The sequence below is a fragment of the Folsomia candida genome, unplaced genomic scaffold, assembly GCF_002217175.1.
Source record: "Folsomia candida strain VU population unplaced genomic scaffold, ASM221717v1 Fcan01_Sc001, whole genome shotgun sequence".
Taxonomy (NCBI): Eukaryota; Metazoa; Arthropoda; class Collembola; order Entomobryomorpha; family Isotomidae; genus Folsomia; species Folsomia candida.
The window spans coordinates 7,767,991-7,792,381 of record NW_019091193.1 but is presented as its reverse complement, the minus strand read 5'-3'; the positions used below and the strand labels follow the sequence as shown (position 1 = coordinate 7,792,381).

Genomic DNA, 24,391 nt, shown 5'->3' with positions numbered 1-24,391 from the left:
ATCTATGTATAGAGATACGTATGTTAGTCAAACAAACGAACGCAAAACGTGGCTAGTGTTAAAAGTTTCAGTAACATTTGATTCAGAAATTGAAATCAAGGAAGTAAATTTTGGCAGTTCCAGGAAGACAGTAGAGCCAAACGCAAGTTATGGCATACAAATATTATATAACAAAAAAATGCAGCGAAACAAATCCTAAGAAAATTAAATCGAAAAAATTAAACTGCATGAAGTTTGATTTTCTCTCCGATCTTATTGACTACTGAATGGTGAATTTAAATACACATCGGATAATATTTAATATTCACTACCGCTGCATTGGTACTTCACTGGTCCTCAAATTGCATCATTCACTTTACTATTCACAGTGCTACAACTGATGATGAGAGTAAATAACAAGCAGTCGAGTCAAAGATTCATTTTGTTTACAACGTTGTTAAACTCTTTACATGTTATGCATAACGTCAATCGATTTTGTGTCGGCGAATCGCTATATATGCAATTCCACTACATCTCTAATGCCAACGTTACACCTTTTTACTACTAACCTACCTACACAAGCTAAATACCCATCGCATTGCTCACTTTGTTCATTGCCATTGTATGTACATCTACAAATACACATTGAGGAACAAGGAATAATCCTCCTTCGTGTAATTTTTAGAATAAAAGCATTGTTAAATTTACATGGATCACGATGAAATTACTTGGAATTGAGACGAATACGGAACGCATTCACTGAAAGAAACGTTTATCTTATCACTGACTGAACGACCGAAAAACACAAACGAACGTTATGGAGCAGTGCACATTGACGGTGCGTAATAAAAGAGGAGCATTTGTCACTTCCACGACTTGCTCGTCTTGTGAAAATCCATTTCTCTCGTTTTGAAAAAAAACAGTTGCGGTGAACAATTTACTGAATATTCTGTGTAGGTTTTAATTTAATTTTAAAATGGTGAAAGTCAGACTCAAGGTACTAAATCGATTCGGCCACCTTTTAACAAAAATTTTAGACATACATGTTTCTGTGAAATAATTATGTTGATCAAATTTCAGGGTGGAGATTTCTCCCACCTTGACGCAACAGTTGACCCGCTGGAAGAACAGATCCTGAAATATTACGAAGTTGAACCAAATCAAGCCTTTGTGCATCAAATGTCCGAGTCGGATGCGGAGGAGCAAAGTGACGAGTACGAATATCAATACGAAATTGAGAGTCATAAGTATAATCATCTCCAATTATGCCACACACAGTATGGGGATTATTACCCTGTTCTGGAAGAGGATAAATTCCTGCTAGAGGAGGAAGGGGCCATCAACGATCATAAGTTCGGCGAGGATTGGAAAGAATCCGACAATGAGAATGACAATCACGACGGTGAAGAGTTAAAGAAACACAATAACTCGGACGTAGAATCCGACGCAGAAGGTGAAGTATTTTCAGAGAAAGGTAAATGCAATTAACTCGTTGAGAAAGGTCTGCAAAAATCCATCATATAAATCACAGCAATGGTCAAAGATTGCGAGTTACGGAACTCACGGGAAACTGATAACGTGCCCAGAATGTATCAAAAGTGAAAAGTTAGGATGGAATTGAAAGGGTAATTATTAAATTTTTATAATAGAACATCTAATGTAATGACCAGGTAAATTTAGTAGATAGAATCATCACTACGAATATCTGTACAAAATGGTTATTTATTTATGAACCAGTACTTAAGATGAATGAGATTTGCCCGAAATGCATGACTCATCGACTGACACACACGTATTATACAGTTCATAGCGTGCTGGATTCTTTAACGCTTGCCAGATTTTTTACGTTTTATTTGCTAACTACTGATCTCATACATATACATACAATCAACACGTTTACTCTGTCATGCAATATCTAAAAGTTATAAAACATGTGATATTTTGGTGAGCTCATTTAATCTCTCTTTACTTTCTTACAAAGTTAGATTTGTGAACGATTTTTCTATTTTCTAATAAATATACAGTTATTTTCGACATAATTTTATTTTATTCCACAATGTCTAAACGTGAATTATTAGCAAGTTCCGAGAGTGATTTTGACCAAGGATTAGACACAGAATTTTACCAAGAAGGATGTTCTCCTATTATTGCGTTTATTGAGCATGACGAAAAATTGATAAGTACATTAACCGAATTACGTACCAAAATCGAAAATCTTCACGACAAAACGAGAGCCCCAAAGACTGTAGGAACCACAATCAATTGTTTGGCCGCTGGTGCTAGTGTCGGTAGTATTTTGGGTGGTTTGGCCTTAGCCCCTGTCACTGCGGGGATGTCCCTTGGTCTTGCCGTTGGTGGTTTGGCAGGTAAATTATTACATTTAAATTTACAAAATTGTACAAAATTTTAGTCCTCTGTTCAATATACCTAACATTTTTCATTCACATTATGATGCAGGTGTCCTAGTGGGAACTGGTGTCAACCTTACCACCGACGCAATCAAGGAAAAGCGAATGAAAGAATATTTAAACGAATTAAATCAACTTGGGGAAGACCACGACTCAAAACTCAGACAACTTTTCGAGCAATTGAAATCAAGCCAAGATAACAACGCCCACAAAATTATAGAAATTCTCATAAAAGATCACGGAGTTGATTCCCAGTGTGCAAAAGTGCTCTCGACCCGAGGCATGCTTGCGGATGCGGTGACCGTGAGCAGTAAAGTTGGTGCCGTTTTGGACGCGAAGGAAGCTGCCAAACTTGCCGAAGCTTTAGGACACTCGGCCCCACCAGCACCGGCATCAGCATCAATTTCAGCAGCTGCAGCAACGTCCGGATCAATTGCTGTGGCAAGATTGGCCACAGGAATCGCCATCACGGGAGCAGTAGCGTCTGTCGGCTTTGCGGTGTGGGACGTGGCCTCGTTAATAAAACGATGGGGTGATAATCCAACTGCTGACAAGGTGGAAAAACTGAGGATGGAAATTGAAAAAGAAATGAACTGGTTAAAAAGTTTTTTTAAAGTATGATAAATAAGTTAGTGTTGATAATAGGGATAGAAATTATTTTATTAATTTTCGTGACTAAATGAGTGATGGATATTTTTACAATGCATGATACCGCATGCAATACGGGTTGCACTACAAATGTATTTTAGCACAAGTATACGTACTTAATTTACAGTAAAAAATTGTCATGTTAAATAATGTATAGTTTATGACGTCTAAAGCCGCACAAAATGTACAAGTTTATAGTTTTCTTACATGCAGACTAACTCAATAGTGATACCAATAGGACTGATATAATCGTTAACTTATTTACAAAAATGCAAATTGTATTAATAAAGAATGAAAGTTGACGGATCAATGCCAAAATATTTATTTTCACGTGGGACAAAAGTGTCGGTATTTCGGTACGGTCATTTCGTAATAATTTATGATTCATACTGCAATAATAATTTATCAGCGTCGAGGAATTTTACAGAACTGATTTTCTGCTAAAATTTACATGCGAATGCAATTGGCTTATCTTTTTATTACAGATATTCTCGTTGATTGTAGAAAAGTGTGATACAATTTATTTTATAGCTTTCTTTTTCATCATACACGCAAAACCCCATCAACTCAAAGCATGATCAGTAGTACTAATAAATCAATGTGGAATTTGCAGCAGAATTAGGAGCACAAATTGTTTATTTATATAATAAACAATTATATAAATAATAGCCTAACGTAGGCCAGGCTTAAAACCCAAAAATAATCAATAAAGCCCCCACCAAAATTTTATATGCGTCTTTAAACATGACTTTCTATTGAGACAAGATTGCATGACTAAATATAAACGAATAGGTAAAATATGTACAATGTAACTTTGCGTATGTATATTGAATAATTAGACTCCCAGAAATATTTGTCTGATAGCACAAATAATTGATAGTAATAAAATTTTTATTAGTATATTAATGGTACTTATTGGTACAAATGTTTTTCCATTGATAAGAGCAAATTCGGGTACAATTCGTCAAATTAAGCCGGTAAACTAATACCAGCTTTCGTTTATTTAATTGTGTAGTTGATATTGCCGACATATAAAAATGGTATGACGTTCATTATTGTCAAATAAGTTTTCTCGGTTCACTGGGCACATTCTTTTTTTCTCACTTTGCTGAATTATTACCCCAAATATGTTCAAATTTGTTAGCACGCAATTCGTTGTAGTTGTCGCTGTTTGCATAAGTTGGGCGACAGGTCAATCAGGCCAGGCCGGATTTGACGGATATTCCCTAACATGGAGAATTGTGTAAAGATCAATTTTAAATCCGTGGCCACAACCCCGGGGTGGGTCGGAATTGGAATTAACACCAAGCGAGGGATGGATGGAGGTCAATTAATGGTAATTCAAATCTACGCTTTCGCTGTGTTATCTATGTATTTTATACACCAGGTAAATTAATTACAGGTCGCTGGTGTGCGCCAGGTGCCGCTAACCCCAACTACGTTGAGGCCAAGTTCAACGCCAACAACGCTAGGAAATAATTCACTCCTCTACGTCGACGTTAATCAAGTCGATACACCCTACAACCAAGTATAATGCATAAATTTCATCCCAATTTTTTGTGCTAATTCTATATTTTACTTCGTGTTATCCAGCTCTTGATCGGATCAGCAACCGGAATTGTTGGTGTATACGAAGGAAAAGCGTGGGAATTTGTTAGCGTCACTGAACAAGTTGAAACCGTGGGTGGAACACAGGTGAACGTTACAACAATGGAATGGACAAAACAGCTCAATCCCATGGATGGAAATGACATCCAAGTAGTTCGAGTAAGTTCAACATTAGGGATGAATACTTAAGAAATACATAAATTTATGTCTCAGATTCACGAATATCTATCACCATTAGGGACAATCAATCTTCGTTTTGATGGCATTTGGAGATTGTGACGATCTCGATTATCATGGTCAAGAACACAAAGGGACCGCCGTAATTGAGTTCCTTCCTGCAGATAATGCTGCCATGAAGAGTGCTGAGGGCTTATTAAATTCTATGTTTGCATTATTCACATTTTCTTTCCTCATGGGTGTACTGTAATAATGTGCTTAATATTGAATAAATAATAAAACATAGAGAAAAATTATGGTGATTTGACTTATGCCATATTTACAACATGAAAAATTATAGGATATGACTTAAAAAAATTTAATTTTTGAATACAATTTTAATTTTAAGAAAATAAATTAGGTATTTCATGACCTATGAAAACAAAGCAAGAGATGCGAGAATGCCGTCGAGTTTTGTGACTTCATGCATGTGTTATACTGTGAAGTATATATTTACGTATGTGTGTATCTATGTATGTACGACTAGTGTATATTTAATTATGGTACTTGCAGATATGCACGTGAGTTATGCAAGAATTAACTTATCAATAAACACTTGGACTTAGACTCTTATTGGAATTCTTTTAGATATGTCAATCGCTCGATTTTTTTCAGTGCAAACATCATACTCGGATTTAATCTGAATATGCATCTTTAATAGGTCATTAATGGTCACATCGCACCGTGCTGAATATATGTAAATATTTATTACTATACATATTATGGTCCTTGGGCATATGGGCGCTGCGCATTGGAGTCCAAGAAATAAATACCACGGGCACTAGGAAATAAACAATGAATTATAAAATTCAATTGAGTAAACTTGAAAAAACTGTATGTGCTAACAATGAAGGCGTATGATGTCCCATTTCCTCTAGCGCATTGCTATCACAGTCGCCGTTTTTGTACAAATCGTAATCTTCACATTGTCGACCGAAGAATTTAAGTTGCGAAAACACAGACTCCATGAACATCGCTGGGGCTCGATCATGGGCGCAGGAACCTGTGCGATAATTTATAATTATATCGGCCATACTCAATTAAAGAACATTCAAGGAATCATAAAAGTTAGAAGCGGTTACCACTAGGGTCCACACCACATCCTGGCTGATACCTGAATATAGGATAACAAAAAGACGTGAATGTGTACATTTATACGTATGTATCCACTCATGGGTAAAGTACGATTTATAAAATTACCGTCCACCGTTGGGATACCTAAAAAATTAAGTATAATAAAATATGTGCAAGTAAATATAATATAATTAAATTGGAATATGCAGTTTAATACCAATCAATGTGACCTAAAGGATCCCAGTACCCTAGTAAAAAATAAATCTATGCATTTAACCCCAAATACACAAAGATGAGGAAAATCTTACCCAAAATTCCATTTGCAGCCGTATGAATCACATCTACAAACACAGCATCATCAGGACTTGTCCTATTTTCCGGGTGTGCGACATCAAACAAGGGAAGTGCGGGGTCCAGAGCTAGAATTACATGTTAAATATGCAAATTTGCAGTTTTGCCAAACATAAGTTTAACAGACTTTACCTGTAATGCGGTTAACTATGCCTGCCATTTTCTGAATACGGTTTCCAATCTGTCCGACAACCTGACCCCCCAAACTGTACCCAATTAAATGAACTTTATCCCAAGAGGTCTTTCCAAGGTCCACCAAAACCTTTAGTAATTTTGCAGCTTCAGCACTTGCAATCTGAGCATTGGCGACTGCTGTAAAGTAATCGGGGGAGTCGGATAAAATTGACCAATTCATCAGAATCACGTTATAAGTTTCCGTCATGGCATCCGATACGTAGTCTATTTTAGAGACAAAGTACTACTATAATTATACATTGGGTTAATTTATATTCGTTGGACAAAATGAGATCTAACCGACTTGAAGATTTTTTGGAAAGCTATGAGTATAATTGCTACCAAATCCATGAATTAAGAGTTTAACAGGAGCCCCGTCAATAAAATTGGATGCGTCAATTGACTCAACATTATCAGCAAATATTTCATCGTACGTGTCCTTATTATTTCTAGATATTTATAGGAAAGTAGACGTTTAAGAACCAATAACTATTCAAGTTTTATTATTATTTGCCGAGTCGACTTACTTCGTGTAAAGAAGGAAATGGATATCGGCAGGGTTTCCAGCCTGTGCCCCAGGGGAAGGTGTCAAGTGGGCAGGAATCAGGGTACCGTCACCATTTGGATTGGGGAACCAAACGACGTCATTATTGTCAATGCTTTTCGAATATCCAAGTACGATTAGAACAACAAGAACAAAAACCTCACGATATTTCGACATGATGATTCAGAAATACGACTCCAAAATCGTGCGCAATTGAAATAAATTTGCTTTGACCAAACTCAATTCAAGTTGCCTACTTTGTCGAGAATATTCTGAGGAGAGAGTTGTGACATTCTCCTGTTATCTAAATTACAAATCGTGTCTGATAGCACATATCACACAAGACTTGATAGATGTCGAGAATGGCGTGACACCTGATTATAAATAATTTTAATGCTTTCCGAAATATCACATGCGCATGCAGTATCATTTTATGGAATTACTATGCGAAGTAAATAATTTTCGTGGGACAAGGTGCTGAATGACTCTGCTAAGGCCATTGGCAATTACGACTATCCGTTCATTCGAATCCATGGTATCAGACAATCTTGCAGTATGTATGCATAATTGGCCCTTGAATTCTAGTCAGCATTTCCCGAATTTTCTCGAGTTAATCCTTAAGAGCTTATCCTGCATTATGGAATTAATGAACCAGGCATGTTTTAAGGCAGTATGAAGGAATCCGAGTCGCTGATTTGTTTAGACACGTTGCGGTCATTAATTATTCCTGTTAGAATCTACATCTAAATAATGTACAAGAATTACATATGTATTTAGTTTCAATTGTATATTTTTAAAGTGGAGCTGGTTTTAAATATTTGTCATCCCTGGATTTTCACGTCTCTGAAACTATCCAGCTGTCAACGTGGCTGGACAAACGTTGGCCGGAGTTGTAGAGCAAGCCGTAGTTCCGCACATCGCAGCCGTGCACCCTGCCGCCGTACAAAGCGGAGAGACCGTGGTGGTCATGCAGGTTGTGGCCGGAGTTCCTGGTGCAGGTCCACACAATCGATTCGAGCAGGCCGCTGCTGCACAGGACGCCGGACAGCAAACCGTTGCTGAACACGCCACTGCATTGGACCCTCCGAAATTTATTCCTGGAAGAGGCAGCCAGATGCCCTGCAAATTTTGACATACAACGGTTGAAATAGTAAATCGTAATTTGGTAACAGTGCATTTAGCAATTGTGATTTGGTTATTTTATGTATGTATTCTTACTGGAGGTAAGATGCACGCGGCTGGGGCAAGAATTGCAGCACAGAGAATGAAATATTTTGCAGATAACATGTTACAAGTCGAAAGCTTTGATTGAATTCGGATAATGTAAGTAAATATGTAAATGAGTTCCAGGGTCCGGTGAGTGTGAATGGTAGCTATAAGCTGTATTTATAGGTACTGTAGATATATTTTTTAGGTATTTAATTGGGTCAATGCCAATTTTGAGGAAGCAATAGCCAATAATCAATTTGGCTCGTAAAATTCGGAAGAAAAATTTACTAACTCAAGGTTCATTTTGAAAATTTAGCAAGCTGACATATGGCTTATGCAAATATCAATCATCATCAATCATCAATCAATCATCTTGCAAGGATTTTATTTTAAAATTAATCATTAATTCAATAAATACTTGAAACATTTTGCTTTGTTGAATAGCGTATGCATGTATTTATGTACATACAAGAATATGTGCACACACACATATTTGTCTCATGATACTACATATAATATCGGCTTTGCTAACATCGGTTTGTTGGTATGTCACAGGAAATATTTTCATGGTTGCACGCCATTTTTTTTAAATATGTAATTGTTAGCAAAGGTGTTTTTGGAAAGTTATATGTAATTGGAAAAACTCATATTTTTGTAACTTTGACATATTTATTTAAAATTGACTGAGGTCAATGCCTGTACCCAACGTTTATCAGTAATATTTGAAATGTGTATAACATTATATGCATGCACAAGAATCGTATAACATTTTAAGAAAGAAATTTTATTTTCCTTTAATTTACAGTAAATATGTAAATAGGAGTCTGACCTCACACTAAATATCAGAGGAGTGAAAGTCGTACTATGTACGGTTTAATAAGGGAGAAAGAAGAAAAATGTTTAGCTTACTATGTATTAGAAAGTTTAACTCTTTTCAATAATTACACAAAGCGAATATATTTAGAGTGAGATTAAGAATAAGAAGTTTGAAAGCGACGAAATTCTATTTAATTTTTCACAGAAAATTTACGGTACGATACTCTCTGTTCATGAAAGAAATTCATAACTTCTTAAACCCACTGAACTAACAGAAACGGCTACTTTACTTATTTATTGACATTCAACAATATATGCAGATTAATTTCGTAACAGATACTTAAAATACAGTTATACAAGTTAGATAGCAAATATTAATATTTAAATTGAGTGAGAGTTTAATATGGAATACTAATTCACAATTAACTAAATAAATCTTAATTTTTAATTTTTAAAGCTAATAATATCAAAATTTGTCTAATATTCCTCAAGAGCAGATAAAGGTCAAATTCAAGATACAAATTACTTGAACGGCATGGGTACAACGCGATGATGCCGTACAGAATTTATGTTTCTGTATTCATTTCACAATGAAATTCGTGACCTACTTTTTTATGCTGTACGAAATAATGATCTTAATCATAACCACACCTAACCACGAGGGGCCGGTCGCCTTTAAATCTGAGGATGAGTATTTGTATCTTTCATACGCATGTAGTGTTACATGTACTCTCGTGAAGTCCTTTTGTGATGAGTCGATCACCGATTAGTTACTCTGAATAAAAATAGGTAAAATTTACTCGAGTTTGAGTAAAAAAAGAGGATGACACAACCAAAAGGTAAAATTTGTCCAACGTTGTGCAAAATATATCCACCCGCTCGACAAATTTTACGTTTTGGTTGTGTCATCCTCTTTTTTACTCTAACCTCGAATAAATTTTACTTATTTTTATTTAGAGTGTACATATTTATCTTCTGGTTTATTTATTTATATCCCATATTCTAATGGGATAAAAATATATACTTTTCATTCGGGCAAGTTATATTAGTGTGGTCATACGATGCATGGAACAAAATATCTAAGTGAATATCCGTCGGTAATTTTATAGGTGCAGACATGTACATATCAGTAGATACTATTAAACATACATTAAACATACATTTTAAAATACTAATTAAGTATGCATTCTTAAATTATGTAGCAATCGATGGACGCACACAATTCCACAAATCTGGTATCCGTATGAACAATACTACCACGGAATTGAACTCTCTTTTTGCTGAGCGTGTCATTTGGTGTGGCATAAAATCTTGCAAAGTACGAAACGCCTTCTTCTACTTCAGAATTTGGTAGTTCTAGGTCCATAATTTGGACACAATATTCATTGTCGTCCTCTAGCGTAGCGGCAATGTATACGTCCACGAGCAGTGATAATGATGAAGTTGATGTAGCTGGTCATCAATAATCGATCATTTTTTTTTTAGATAATCACACCATTATGTACATAGTGCATACGTTATTCTGCGTTGTCTAAATATATACTGGACTTACTGGCAGTAAAATCTCGAATACAAGGAAATGATTCTCCTGGATGGATTATACACATTTCGTCCCTTATGCATGGACCGCACTCTTCTTGTTGAATAACTGGGATAAGTCCTGCTTTTCCAGTTTTTCGTGTTATTGATGGTCCTCGCTTAATCTCAAATTTGTTGGCACTGAGTGTTAAAGTTAGCAGTGCAAAAAGAAACAAGTACACGCAGTTTAGCATATTTGCAAATTATTTGCAAAATATGCAATATGTAACACAATAACCTACAGTGGTGTGTAAAGTTTCAAATGTTTGTGCTGGATACAAAATGACTCTGAACACTAGAAATGACAGTAGCAAGTAGTTTTGGTGATTGGATCAATGTTGCCAGTTGAAGCCTTATCAACTCTCGATAGATCGCTCATCCATTTATTTCAATGAATATTTAGCAGCTGTATCGTTATCTTTCCATTGCACATTACAGCTTTATCAATTTGCAAATAATGTGATATTCTTGTAACAAATTTAGCATGCTTATGTACAAGTGTAAATATTGAGAACGCCCACGCTCCTAAAAACCCATTAGTTATTAGCTCACACTGCGTAGCACGAGAGCTATTGAATTCCTCCTGTCCGTCCGTCCGTCTGTCTGTGTGTTCACGAGTTTTTTGCATCAATTGATGCTAATTAATAATCCCCATGACCATTATTGAATAAATTAGACGCACCATTGGGGTCGAACAATCCGTGGCGCAAATGGTGCGAATTAATTGTGCAAAATAGTAACAAAAATTTGACACTACGGAATCATCATTTCTGGACAAAAAATTTAAATTATGTCAAAATTGGATATTTATTTTGTCGCCTTATTCTACACCATTGGTGCAAAACTACATGACCTGTATTTAGGTATTCTACCTGATTATCCTGCACCATTGTTGCAAAATTTTTTGAAAATTCTACATCTATTTGTTCCATTATTCTGCACCATTGATGCTAAAACATATAAATTTTATACTTGCGGTTATTCAGCACCTTTGGTCCGAATTTAAATCAAAACCATATTAGCTCACCCTGCAAATGCTTATGCACATATTTTGTCGGCTAATTCGGCACCATTGGTGCAAAGTGATATTCAAATTATTGCAGGGTGAGCTACTTCTAACGTTACTACGGTTTATTATGTAATATCGTTAATCATCAATGAATTTATGTATAAGAGTTAAATTGTTAAATTTAATTGATAGATTTGTTAAAGAATAAATTTAAGAACGGCATATTCAATTGTTATGCATATACATATTAATATTTTTAATATTTTTTCACGATGGATGCATGTAAATAACTAGGTGAGAGTCGTTCTGATTCAGAACTTCTGAAGATTCGCATATGTATGTGTTATCTGTCACGTTTGTATTTATTTATCAGTCTGAATTGTGTCTTCATCTGTCTTACTTATTAGAATTTAAAATATTAAATTCAAGATCAGTAATGAAAGAATATTTATTTCTGCTGGCTTATGCATATGTAGATGCATTGAATTTAGCGCAAAATAAGGCAAACTTTTATTCAGGAGAACAAAATTTTGCAATCACAATAATCCAAAACTCTGATGTTTGGTTACATTTTTTACATAGTTCCAATAAGTATTTAATCACAAAATTCTGCAGTTAATAGCAACACAGAACTCCAAAAACCTGGTATCAGTATGCAAAAGGTTCGAACGAAATTGGACATCTTTTCCAGACAAAATGTCACTCGCCACGACGGAAAATCTGACTGTATAGGAGAGTCCACCTTCTATTGCAGAATTTGGTAGATCAGTATCAAGTAAATGAACACAGTATTCGATATCGGTGCCAAAACAGACGTCAACCTGCATTGTGAGCGATGAAGTTGAAGTTGCTGTGCAATCGAAACCAAACCAGTGAATTAGGCATCAAGGTTATCAATAAATTAATTTACAAGCTTCGTCAACCACTTACTTGCTGTGAAGGTTTTGTCGCAGGGGAAATATTCGCCGGGTGGAATTGAGCACGTTTGATCAGTGTCGCAGGTTCCACATTCCTCCTGGCGAGGAACTGCTCGGAGGATGTTGCTGGGAAAAACGCCCAACCTGGAAACCGACGCCATAGGATTGCCCGCGAAGGTCTCCAGAGCGCACAGGGTTAGGAAAACGGCGACTTTCAGCATATTTTCAGAAATGTGGATAGGTAACTGGTGTTGTATTGAGGTTGGGTAAATTGGATGTGTGCTGATTAAATTGCAATTCTGCTTTTCAAATTTGATGAAATCAATAAATGCGTATGCATAGAGCTAATCATTTATCAAATGTTGAAGAATGGAGTCATTTATCACTGACGGTGGCATCACGATAAGCAAAAACACAATTGACAATGTTATTTCCAAGTTCCTAAATTGAACGTGTTCAAGTTGTCAAGCTTCGCAAGTACTAACCATCGCTTTTAGTGAGCGGTATTACATGGGGTTTGTTAAGTAAGTAGAGAAAGAAATGCATATTTTCATTTTCATGCACTCCTAGAAAGCCCGTCTCTTTGTAATAGAACACAAATGATATATAACTTTTGCACGGAATGAAACGTATGCTTTGTCCGGAAACACAAGAGACAAATTGTGATTTATTGCTACATAAATACAATGGATGCATATGATACAAATTTATAATGGCAATTTTAACATTGGTCCTCGAAACTAAATTTATAGTCTTTTTCTCTGAATTTCTCTGACTTTAAGCATGCAACATGACTTAAGACGACGACAAAAGCTAAACTACTAAACTAAACTTGGATGATTTAATTGTTTACATTATGCACTCAATTCACCAAACCACTACATATATATATGTAGCTACGACTATGTACATATATACATACATACATACGTATGCTTCATATTTACTTTATCATTCCAAAGTGCATGATTACTTTCACTAATTGCATAAGAAGACTAATTGTTTGAACTACACAAAAGTTCTAATGACAAGTGGAGCTCCAATTCTTCACGATCGATGAAGTTGGGTCCAAAGAATTTGATTTTTACGGCTGTGCAACTAATTACGACTTTACTTCTATAATTTACCCTCTCTTCTCCTCGTTTGTCTAATAAAAAATTAGACAAATAAAAAAATCTAATTACTGCCTAGATACCTGAGTACTTTCTATGATTTCATGATGCAAAGGCGAACATTAGCACGCTATTTATTGCACGGAAAGCAACGCAAATATCATGACCCCAATCACTGATACATCTCGTTATGCGAATGAATGCACACAAACTGTGCAGTTGCAAGTCACTTACATTACATCATTGCAGGAGAAAATAACTGCGGCTGGAACAATACGATTCATGAGACAGTTGTCAAATGCATTTTCTAACCGTTGTAGATTTTGATGAATGCAAATGTCCAAATTCACAGATTCAGTACAAATCACTCTAAAATATGTATCCACATTCAGCAATATACAAATCAATCCAATACCCAAGACAATTACCTGGACATACAGCACAGAAAGCTTACAATTCCGGCCATCAGTGCACAAAATATGGAGACATTAGATAAGAAAATGAGTTGCCAGGATACCTACATTTCAAATCAATAAACTACGATCTACAAACTTGCACATACATATTTACCATCTATTCTCCACTCTCTTGCAGAGAAGCTTGGAACAATTGCCACCATAAATTGATGTTCGGAATCACTCAAGGACACCTCTTACATTTCACACCAACATTTTCATGTGACGGACTAAAACAGTGTCATGCATCAAAATGAATACATATGTATCTGTATTGTTTTTGTCTGTCGAAAATCTGCTAGAGCTGACACGCTGACGCGTTTTCGAAATTTGTCATGTATCTATCTACATATGTATATATGCAATTTAATATTTGGCAACCCTTGTGTGACCTTTCATGCCCTCTGAGGTAAAAACGGCCTTGACCTTGGAGGGTGCGACCTGTAGTATCAAATTCTAATCAGGTCTACCCCTTGACGTAAAGAGCTAACGTTCAAAGTTCTAAGCCTGTATGTCGTTGCGTCATGAGTTATCGGCCCAACAGACGGACAGACAGACAGACATAAAGCTATAACGATGTCATAAAAGGGTTTCACCCCTTAATTTACGTATAAGCAGAAAATGCTTGAAATTCATAAAAGGTGTACATAATAAACATTCAAGTTCATTGGGTTGGTTTCATTCAACCAATAATCGTATAAAATATCTTTCCACCATTGAACATCTATATGCACAATATCTTGAATCTTAATTTTTACATAAGGCATGTCTGGACTGGTTTTTCTAGCACAAGTACAAGATTGGAGAAATTGAATTCGGCAACAACAAGCAATAAATTAAGACGAGATTGTAAATAAGGGATAACAAAAACCTGCACGTGTACACGTGTGTAACTTACTGAATTGAAATTTTGCATGGAATTATACTTATACATCTACACATTAAATCACGAAAAATTTGTCGTCCTTTTCCAATATTGGCATAATATAAGCTTCAGTGTATGCATCTATTGCTTCTTATGTAAACGTATGTACATACATACAATACATGCATTACACAAGGAGGAGAGCTTCAGTACTTGCCCTCCTCCGATTTTAATACCATTTGCATATGATGTAATATCCCGTGAACAAGAACCTCCAAATGTTTTGATGTCATTGTCCCATTTACGCCCGCCACACCTCTCAAAGGCACAACAACAAGAAAGAAGCCCTGTTTTTTTTTAGTCCAAATCACTATTGCAGTCCTAGAAAGATGGTCTCTTTCTCAAACCCTATATTAAACTAAACTTTTCTGAAATTTTGATTTTTTCGAAGGACAGGAAATTTTCAAAAATATTTACAAATTTAAAAAGTTACGTTTTATACTGGATATGATAGAACAACCAACTTACTACAAGAATTTTTGAAATCCTAAAAATGTTTGCTTGAAGATGCTAATTTTCGTAATTTTTGCCCTTTTGAGTGGGTGTGGTGGGCGCAAATATGGTCACGGCATCAAACCACTTGGGGGTCATTGTTCACTCATCTCATCGGGTACTGTAACATATCAAAAGGACATCAAAATCTGAGAGGGGCAAATAATGAAGCTTTCCAGCTCCTCCTAGTTTGACCTTTGATCAACTTAAATTCTTCATGTTTTTCTGGCACGCAAATTTTAGTATGAAACAACCGAAAATAAAGCAAATTACTTTCCTTCACCCTTCATCCCAACGGGAAAGTCAAGGATCATTGGTTTTTAAACAAGATAAACTGTTACAAATTACGTCGCACGCTACACAGATTTGCATAACAAGTACGCTATTTAGCAGATGCTTTTCAATTTATCGAAACGTACATACCACTTTCCTGCATGCAAAGTCGGCATGGAGGAAGGACTTAAATAACAATCACATTCATTTTCACTACTATTAAATGATTTTAAACCATGTTTATCCTCAAAAGGTACATCTACCTACTTATATGCCATAAAATTGCGAACTTCGTCATCATTATGATCACTTTTGTCTCCAGTTTGTACATTTTTATTCAAGAAGATCCAGTGTAGCAGTTCCAACTCCTGTTACATAAGAATTACAGATTTTTGTTGTTTTCAGCTACGCACACACTTAAGTATATACAAAAAATGCAAATACATACTTGCACATCTACATAGTTAGCCTGCCTGAGTGTAAATCCGGATTTGAAGGTTGCCCAAGAACTACTTACACATGCCCATTAATTGTCATATAAAAAGGCAACCACTTCGTACTTTTTGGCCCATTCATCTCTCTTATTTACAAAATACATCTATAGATAAAGGTATTTAGCAGGGTATATGATTTTGATTTTTTTCGCCAGTCCAATCCAACCACTCTTTTTCTCTATAAGTTGTTCAACTGCCACGCGCATTTTTTTTCGCACGCAATTAAACCTAACTAGCCAAGCTTTTTGCATGATATCTGCAATTCAGATTTGGTAACATTAATTAAATCAGTGGACGCTGGACCTGCAAAATCGACTGTGTACCTCGGCTAACTGATAAGTTTGTCCACTTGTGTTTACAACTTCGTTACATAAAGACGTATTTATAACTTTGTTATCAATTGTGAAGTACTTTTTGCATAGTGGAAAATGGTTTTCATACTATTTGTGATTGTTTCTGCGCTAATAGTATTATTACTGCTTACGAACAAAAAAAAATACAAGAATCTGCCACCTGGTCCATATCCATGGCCGATTATCGGAAATGTGATCGAAATGGCTATGATCGACATAAAATATCCGCATAAAGCGTTAGAAAAACTGTCTCGGAAGTACGGAGAAATCATGAAAATCCAGTTTGGGGCACATTTTATGAGTATGTAAAAAAAGTATCGATTAATTTACACAACATTATCTGCAATTTTATAAAGATCATTTTTTAAAACATTTTATTACAGTCGTCATATCTTCGTATGAGGTTATGAAGGAAATGCTAACCAAACCGGAAGCAAATATCGGCCGTTTTGTATTTCCCTTTGTGCCGGATCGAGCCTATGGCAATCCTAACCGCGGTATAATTACTGTATTTATGCAACCACTAAAAATTCTCGTGCATAAAGAACATGCGAACTTCACCATGCGATTATGTATTTTTAGGCATTATCTTCAATAGTGGCGAATCATGGCAAGAACTGAAAAGATACACGATTCGAACGCTGAGAGATTTTGGCTTTGGGAAAAAGAATTCGATGAATGGCGTCATGCAAGAGGAAGTTGACGAGCTAATGTCCACAATTAAGGGTGGTGTGCTTGATGGCCTGGGCGAGTGGGAGGTTGACCCTCACCTGCTCGCCTCATCCGCCATCAACGTCCTTTGGAGCTTGGTGGCAGGGTACAGATTTTCCCTCGAGGACAAAAACCTCCAGGAGGCTGTCAGGTTAAATGACGACATTCTGTTTGCATGTGGTCTTTCAAACCGATACACGGCTTTTCCATGGGTGAAGACACTTTTCCCGAAATTGAGCAAACATGAGGAACACTTGAAGTGTTATGCAGAGATGCAAAAGTTTTTGAGGGTATAAATTAAAAATTTAAGAATTGAGAATTGTGTCGGCTAATTTGATCTACTAAATTTCAGCGGATTATCAAAGATATTCAAGAAAAACGGAGTGCACGAAGCAATCAAGACGCCGAGAGTTATATTGAGGCATTTTTAGATGAGATTGAGAAACGTAAAGGCACCGGAGATACCAATTTTACAGGTTTGTGTAGAAAATTTAGAATCTTAACAATACGCAGATTAATTCTAAATACTAATTTGGATTTTTATGTTTACAGACGATCAGTTAATCGTGGTCTTAGCCGACTTGTTTCTCGCCGGATCAGAAACTACGAGCACATCCGTAAACTGGATGTTGTATCACCTCGCGATGAATGGTCACGTACAGGAAAAAGTTTATGACGAAATCTGCAGAGTTATTGGATCTGATGTTACACCAACGCTGGATAACGAAAAGAGGTAAATGAACCCAAGTCACATAACCATAAGAATAATCCCAATTTATTTAGGTAGATATTTCATCTTTTTGACTTATTAGTCCCCGATTGACTTTGTATCTTTCTTTGCAGTTTGGTCTACATGAAAGCCACACTTTATGAAATGTTTCGCATGTCAGACATCGTACCCACGCCACCACCGAGGATTTTAACAGATAGCATTACCGTGAGAGGATACACGCTTCCAAAGGTACGCCACTTCAATAATGATAAGTAAATTGATAAGTATATTCTCCTACTTATAAATCTAAATGTGTCTCTGCTCAGGGCGCGGGAGTCATGTACAACATGGACCCGGTCTTAACCGACAAAGTACATTGGGGCGACCCAGATGTATTTCGTCCAGAACGGTTTCTATCCACAAATGATGACGGCACAATGCAACTCGTTAATACTGAAAGAGTGGCTTCCTTTGGATTTGGTATGCAAATAAAATAAAAATTAATTATTGTAATTTTTTTTGCTCATGAGTTTTATCAAATTATTTATAGGAAAGAGATTATGTCTGGGCGAAACGTTGGCGTGGAATACAGTATTTCTTTACGTGACAAATATCTTTCAAACCTTCAAACTTTCTACAATTCCGGGTAAAATGCCACCGATGGAGCCAATAAATTCTGCCACTCTATCCCCGGATAGATATTCCCTCCACTTTGAGTTACGGAAATAATTTTGAGTATTGACAAAAATTATTCACGCGTGTATTATAAATATGTAAATAATTTTTATTTAAAATGTAATTAGAACAGAAAAGCTTAGATTTTTTTTGAATACTTTTTTAAATTTACTTATGATTTATTAAATAAAGTAATAACCTATATTTATGTGAATTGTATTCACTTTTGATAGAACTGGGAGGATGTGCTTTACACACACCTGTCCTAAGGTTTAGATATTGTTTTTTTATCTTTTGCTATAAATACATAGAGATATGCACAATAATTAATTACTATAAATGTTTAGTTGAGGCAAATATGTATTATTATGTACACTGAATTAAATCATTCACGACTATCTCTGCTTTGTTGATTTAATATATATCTAATGTTTGATTGGTATTTATTTTTCATAAATAATTCACCCTTCCTTTATGATTCCAACTATGGTGCACAAATTTTTCCCAAAAATTGAAACCATGGCTCGCAACAAATTTTTGCAAAGACATAAGACGGAATTTACTTAAACGTAAGATTATGGACAATTAAGCAAACAGCTTCATGTAATTCTAGCTCGTGGACAAACATCCTGTTATTTTAACACTTACAGTTTATAAATTTATGACAAATATTAGCTTAGGATGGAAATTTAAAGCATTAACCAGTTTAATAATTTATGCAGGCAGAAATAGCACGTGTAAGTACTTAGGCATAGATATGTATATACGACTTGCTGATCGATACTTAGGATTAGATTGGTATCAAATTTAGTGATAACGTAATAAGGAATGAAACTTATTTATTTATGGCGCATATTTATTTTTTAGATTTGAAGTTGTTCAACTCCTACTTGATAAGAACTAGGTTTACCGTTTGATTCATGCAAAAATCCTGAATCACGAGTGGAGTCCCTCTGTCTATGAAATTAGAACCGAATTTAATTTTCAAAACAGAGCAGCATTTCGTTCTCCTTCGTTCAACTGGATCCATCGAAATTCCCGATATCTTTCTACAAAACGACTGAAGAATGTCTTGTGACAAATTGTGCACTGATGAGGCTACTGTGAAAATTAAGATATCGTAGATTATTGCGTTTACGCCAATCAGTGGGAAAACTAGGAATCCAGGCATTGGTATTTCCGTGTTTAGGCGGATGCACACGTATTGCGCCACAATTTGCAGCCCAGGAACAAGCGTTATCGCGGTAGGCAAAACTCGATTCATAATGAACGCATTGAATGATTTTTCCAGAACTTGAAGAGCTTTATAAAGTCGGATGCACTCTTTGAGATCGTGTTTCGTGCGAATTGAAACCAGTTGGCTGGGTATTAAAGAATGAAAGCAAATAAGCAATTCTATCGGACCTAGGTACTTTAGGAATTATTTGTTAGATTGGTGCTTACCTATGAATAACATTCAGATAGTACAGAAAACACCCAATTCCTGCACATAGCGCAAAGTACACCCAGATCGACCCTGAGTACAAGGTGTGCAACGCCATCCATAACTCCAAGACATTCACCAATATGCCAACAATTGAATTGCAGCTATGCACACTTTGTGTCGTGTTACAATTTGCCGACATGGACATGATGAAGGGCGGTGTACATGGTTTATAGATGAGCAGGATGAACTGAAGAATTGGTATCACCGGAAGGCTAATTTCTCCCAAAAATAAGAATTTCTGCATCATGTTGGCCACTTTGGATTTACTCGATAGAAAATCTAGTAATTGGACAATTTAATCTATGAGATATATATGCAATATTTATGTATTTTTAGAGATACCCCAGGTAAGATGAGACTCAAAATCCATAAATGCATTGATGATTTGAATCCCACTATTGTCCAAATCGTAATTCCATCGAATTATAGCTTGCCCAACGTACAAGACGAAGAAAATGAACCCTTGCACTTTCTGCGGTAGGTTAAAACGGTCATGACACAAATTGAGAAAGAATGCAGCACAATACAAACTGGAAAGGACGCATTGAACCCTAAAAATTAAAATTCGGCCCGTGGATCTACATTTTGTCAACCTCTTCAACCCATCATCAAATGGAAGACATTTTAGGAATTTGCAAATACGTAAATGCAATTTAAGCAGGGGAAAAACTTTGGAGGTATACATTCCACCTTCGCGAATCTGTAAATTGCACCTGAAAGCATAAAATATTATCGCCCTTGCCCTTAGTTGAAACATGATATTTAATATGAATTTACTTAAGGTGTTATACGATTAAACAAATAATTAAATATTTAAACCTCCCTAGCTCAAATTGTTTACCTACTATGAACTGATTATGCATATGTGCGAAGGAGTGAAATTGAAGGTTAATCGTAAGCTTTTATTATTTTATTTTTAATTATGCCTTCCTATTTAATATGTTTAAATAACCACACTGGTCATTTTGCCACGTTGAATGTTCTTTACATTTTTGTACAAAAACATTTGCTACAATGAAAGTTAATCAATGACTCATGAACAAAAAAAAACTTTCTTCGATATGAAGTCTAAATAATATATTTACTAAAAGTTACGTAGCTCTTGAAATACATACATTTAAGTTTTAAGTTTTAACTTTTAATTAAATATTCACGTAAATGATCTCAAGATTTTTACAATGGAAATACATTTTTATCGACTTGATCTTAAGTAAAAATATTTATTTATCTAATTAATGTTTTATTTGACATTGCAATTCTGCATGCATGTATTAGCACGTATTTAAGGGTAAATTATCTCTAAAGCATAAATATACATATTAAAGTTCTAGAAAGGTTAATAGGTAATTCCAATATTATAGAAGATTGATTTGACTTTACTTAAAAAAAGTCATATTAATATTCATCCTGAGTTGATCAGAATTAGATTAACGGTTTGGCCCATGCAAAAGTCCTGAATTACCAGCGGCGTGCCTCGATCAATAAAATTTGAGCCGAATCTGATCTTCAGAAGGGAACAACTTTTAACCTTGCGTCGTATAATTCTATCTGGTTTCAATCCCCTCTGCTTTCTTCTATTCAATAACTGCAAAGCTTTCTGAGATCCAGAATGAACGCCTGATCCCAATGTGAGGATCAGTACATTATTGATTATCGTGTCAGCAGCAATCAGCGGAAAAACCAGGAATCCCGGTAGCGGAACCGCATCTCGAAGTGAAATGCAGACGTATTGTGTGATAATTTGGAGCGTCGGGGTAATGAATACTGTTAACGGGATTATCCTCTTTATGTGGGGGCAGGCGTTGAAATATTTTTCCAATACTTGTATCGCTCTGTAGAATTGTATGCAGTCGTCTGCATCATCTTCATTTCGAACTGATTGAATTTGGCTGCAATTTAAAACCTCTGCAGATATTATTCTGAAACGATAATTCGTCTCGTATTGAATACGAACCTTTCCAGAAAGCGCAGGTAGCTCAAGATGCAGTCAATCCCCACGAAGAGCTCGAACAGTAGCCACATGGAACCAAAGTACAAGATATGCCAACCCATCCAAGTTTCCGGGGAACGAATTATTACGCCAATGATGCGCTGTTGTTTAGACACAACAATACAACTTGGGATCATGGACATTAGAAATGGGGGTGTGCAAGGACGATACGTTAACATTAAAAATTGCAGAACGGGAAGAGACGCCACAGTCACTTCCCCCATGACGAGGAAATGCTTCATTGCTTTCGTGATCAGATTAGATTTCGGTACGTTAGTTGGGTCTAAATTTTCGAGGGAGTAATTATTTTTAAATTCATATATTTACTTAATTGTATTTTGAACGTAAATTTTGTTGCCTAGAGCAAAATTACCCTTGTGACGAATATCCGCCTCGAAATGCAGGAATGAGTTAATTACTTGCATCGGGGAATTATCTAGCTTGTAATTCCAACGGATCAAACTCATACCCGAATATATTAAGAAGAAGACGAATCCTTCAGCTTTTTGAGTCAGGCTTAATGAACCATTTAAAAGGTTGACCAGTAGTGTGAAACTGTACAGAATCGAGAGCAAGCATTGCACCTTAAAAAATTTGAGACGACTATGAGATTGGGTCTTTCTCAACCATCCCGTGCTGTGATCTAATGTGAATGGAATGCATCCAAAAATATGGGCAATTTTGAGATGAAATTTGAAAATAGGAAGAAAGTCAGTAGAAAACATGGCAATGTGACCTCAATTGATTTAACTGTCCAACTAAATATTTCGGACAATTATAGGATATATGGAAATATGGGAAATATATAAGGGAATGGGTGTACAGATATTTGCTTAAGCCTTTGAATTAAGTCGAGGTTCACTCAATTTTGATGGATAAATACAGATACTTTGCTAGATAGCAAGTACATAATTTCCATAAGTTATTTGATGAGATGTCTCCATTAAACAACAGGAAAGTCATGTTTGTAAATAAATACCCGTGTGTTTGTTTAAAAGTCAATTCATTTTCCAGCTCTTGATGGACTGCATTATTTGTACTTTGTCAAGATTATAGTCAAATCCTCATAATATTGAATAAGTTGGGAAACACAGCACGTGCAAAAATCAATCGGCACCCAATCAATTGTTCGCATTATGAGATGCGGATGGTTTGCACTTATCTTATTTACATTGTACCAGCAATCCGTTATATTTTATCCGAGTTGGTCGACAAACTGCTCGTCGACAACATATTGGTCGATACCGCCTATTTTGTCGACCTAAAATGTTGTCGAACTGGTTGTCGACTCGTCCGGGACCTAAGTACTTATCTTATAAGAACGATTTGGTGAAATATTTAGATAATTTAGATTATAACCACAATAAAGCCAAATAAATAAAATATAATTGTTGTGTTGATATTTTGGTTTCGACAAATCGAAGACAATAAGTTGATGTTGCCTTTTAAAGGCAATAATATAAATAGGCAGTAATATAAATATATGTATGTGATATATAGCGTATATTATGCATTTATGTGCATACTACCCATCCAAACATTCTGCCTCATAACATCTACATACATATGTACATACATACCTATATACCTATAATATGTATTTATGTTATCACTCATCAGGACAAGACCTTAAAACATTCCAGCATTGTGATTCAGACTCTGCTCGTATCATTAATCCATGGGCTTTTTGCATATCATTCTGCGTAGCATTAGCCTAACATATTGCCAAGCATAATAAATTGATTGCGAGTGTGCAAATAACATTTAAACACATTACGACTGGTAATGTACTTGTGTCCATACAACCTGTGAAATACTTATCGTATCGTATCCTTCCCGTGCAGGTTTTGCAGCCAATTCACCATGATCATATTTTTCGGTGGAGTTTCAACGAAAATAATTAGTTTGATTTTCTGAAGCATGAGAATGTCCCAACCTAATGTCCAATTGATTTCAACCCCACACGAACTTCTACATATACATATGTATGCATTTATGCCCGTTCAAAAATTATCGTGAATACGCACAGACAGACAACGCATTCCCATAAATATTTTCACCTTTTAATAATGCCCTTGCTAAATCCCGGTAAATCCGTCGATAAGCATATTGTCGGTGATGCATCATATATCTTTATGATTCACGGTCCTTACTGCTTCCTGCATCATAAATCGATTAATTT

At 35.8% G+C, this 24,391-nt stretch overlaps 7 protein-coding genes across 7 annotated transcripts; 3 read left to right on the top strand and 4 right to left on the bottom strand.

Moving 5' to 3' along the window:
- Positions 1-580: 580 nt before the first annotated feature.
- Positions 581-3,341, top strand: LOC110863213. Its single transcript, XM_022112469.2, has 4 exons — positions 581-976; positions 1,060-1,193; positions 1,258-2,345; positions 2,437-3,341. The coding sequence occupies exons 3-4, from the start codon at positions 2,036-2,038 to the stop codon at positions 3,006-3,008; spliced, it is 882 nt and encodes a 293-aa protein (XP_021968161.1). The 5' UTR covers positions 581-976; positions 1,060-1,193; positions 1,258-2,035; the 3' UTR covers positions 3,009-3,341.
- A 694-nt stretch (positions 3,342-4,035) lies between these two features.
- LOC110842115 lies at positions 4,036-5,207 on the top strand. The gene is made up of 4 exons (XM_022087827.2): positions 4,036-4,371; positions 4,438-4,563; positions 4,629-4,802; positions 4,882-5,207. Exons 1-4 carry the CDS (start codon positions 4,267-4,269, stop codon positions 5,068-5,070), a joined length of 594 nt encoding a protein of 197 aa, XP_021943519.1. The 5' UTR covers positions 4,036-4,266; the 3' UTR covers positions 5,071-5,207.
- Positions 5,208-5,464: 257 nt separating this feature from the next.
- LOC110860873 (pancreatic lipase-related protein 2) lies at positions 5,465-7,289 on the bottom strand. Its single transcript, XM_022109990.2, has 9 exons — positions 6,986-7,289; positions 6,759-6,907; positions 6,417-6,683; positions 6,242-6,352; positions 6,151-6,181; positions 6,060-6,077; positions 5,942-5,973; positions 5,706-5,862; positions 5,465-5,640 (listed from the first exon to the last, which is right to left on the bottom strand). The coding sequence occupies exons 1-9, from the start codon at positions 7,177-7,179 to the stop codon at positions 5,580-5,582; spliced, it is 1,020 nt and encodes a 339-aa protein (XP_021965682.1). The 5' UTR covers positions 7,180-7,289; the 3' UTR covers positions 5,465-5,579.
- Positions 7,290-9,930: 2,641 nt separating this feature from the next.
- On the bottom strand, positions 9,931-10,962 carry LOC110863529. Its single transcript, XM_022112866.2, has 2 exons — positions 10,580-10,962; positions 9,931-10,479 (listed from the first exon to the last, which is right to left on the bottom strand). The coding sequence occupies exons 1-2, from the start codon at positions 10,797-10,799 to the stop codon at positions 10,217-10,219; spliced, it is 483 nt and encodes a 160-aa protein (XP_021968558.1). The 5' UTR covers positions 10,800-10,962; the 3' UTR covers positions 9,931-10,216.
- A 1,125-nt stretch (positions 10,963-12,087) lies between these two features.
- LOC110863462 lies at positions 12,088-12,843 on the bottom strand. Its single transcript, XM_022112778.2, has 2 exons — positions 12,545-12,843; positions 12,088-12,464 (listed from the first exon to the last, which is right to left on the bottom strand). The coding sequence occupies exons 1-2, from the start codon at positions 12,750-12,752 to the stop codon at positions 12,214-12,216; spliced, it is 459 nt and encodes a 152-aa protein (XP_021968470.1). The 5' UTR covers positions 12,753-12,843; the 3' UTR covers positions 12,088-12,213.
- Positions 12,844-16,358: 3,515 nt separating this feature from the next.
- Positions 16,359-19,155, top strand: LOC110863537 (cytochrome P450 2J6). The gene is made up of 8 exons (XM_022112881.2): positions 16,359-16,936; positions 17,019-17,132; positions 17,218-17,636; positions 17,699-17,822; positions 17,899-18,079; positions 18,190-18,307; positions 18,385-18,538; positions 18,609-19,155. Exons 1-8 carry the CDS (start codon positions 16,711-16,713, stop codon positions 18,785-18,787), a joined length of 1,515 nt encoding a protein of 504 aa, XP_021968573.1. The 5' UTR covers positions 16,359-16,710; the 3' UTR covers positions 18,788-19,155.
- Positions 19,156-21,149: 1,994 nt separating this feature from the next.
- LOC118436147 lies at positions 21,150-24,266 on the bottom strand. Its single transcript, XM_035853497.1, has 3 exons — positions 22,583-24,266; positions 22,174-22,492; positions 21,150-22,108 (listed from the first exon to the last, which is right to left on the bottom strand). The coding sequence occupies exons 1-3, from the start codon at positions 22,932-22,934 to the stop codon at positions 21,622-21,624; spliced, it is 1,158 nt and encodes a 385-aa protein (XP_035709390.1). The 5' UTR covers positions 22,935-24,266; the 3' UTR covers positions 21,150-21,621.
- Positions 24,267-24,391: the final 125 nt, after the last annotated feature.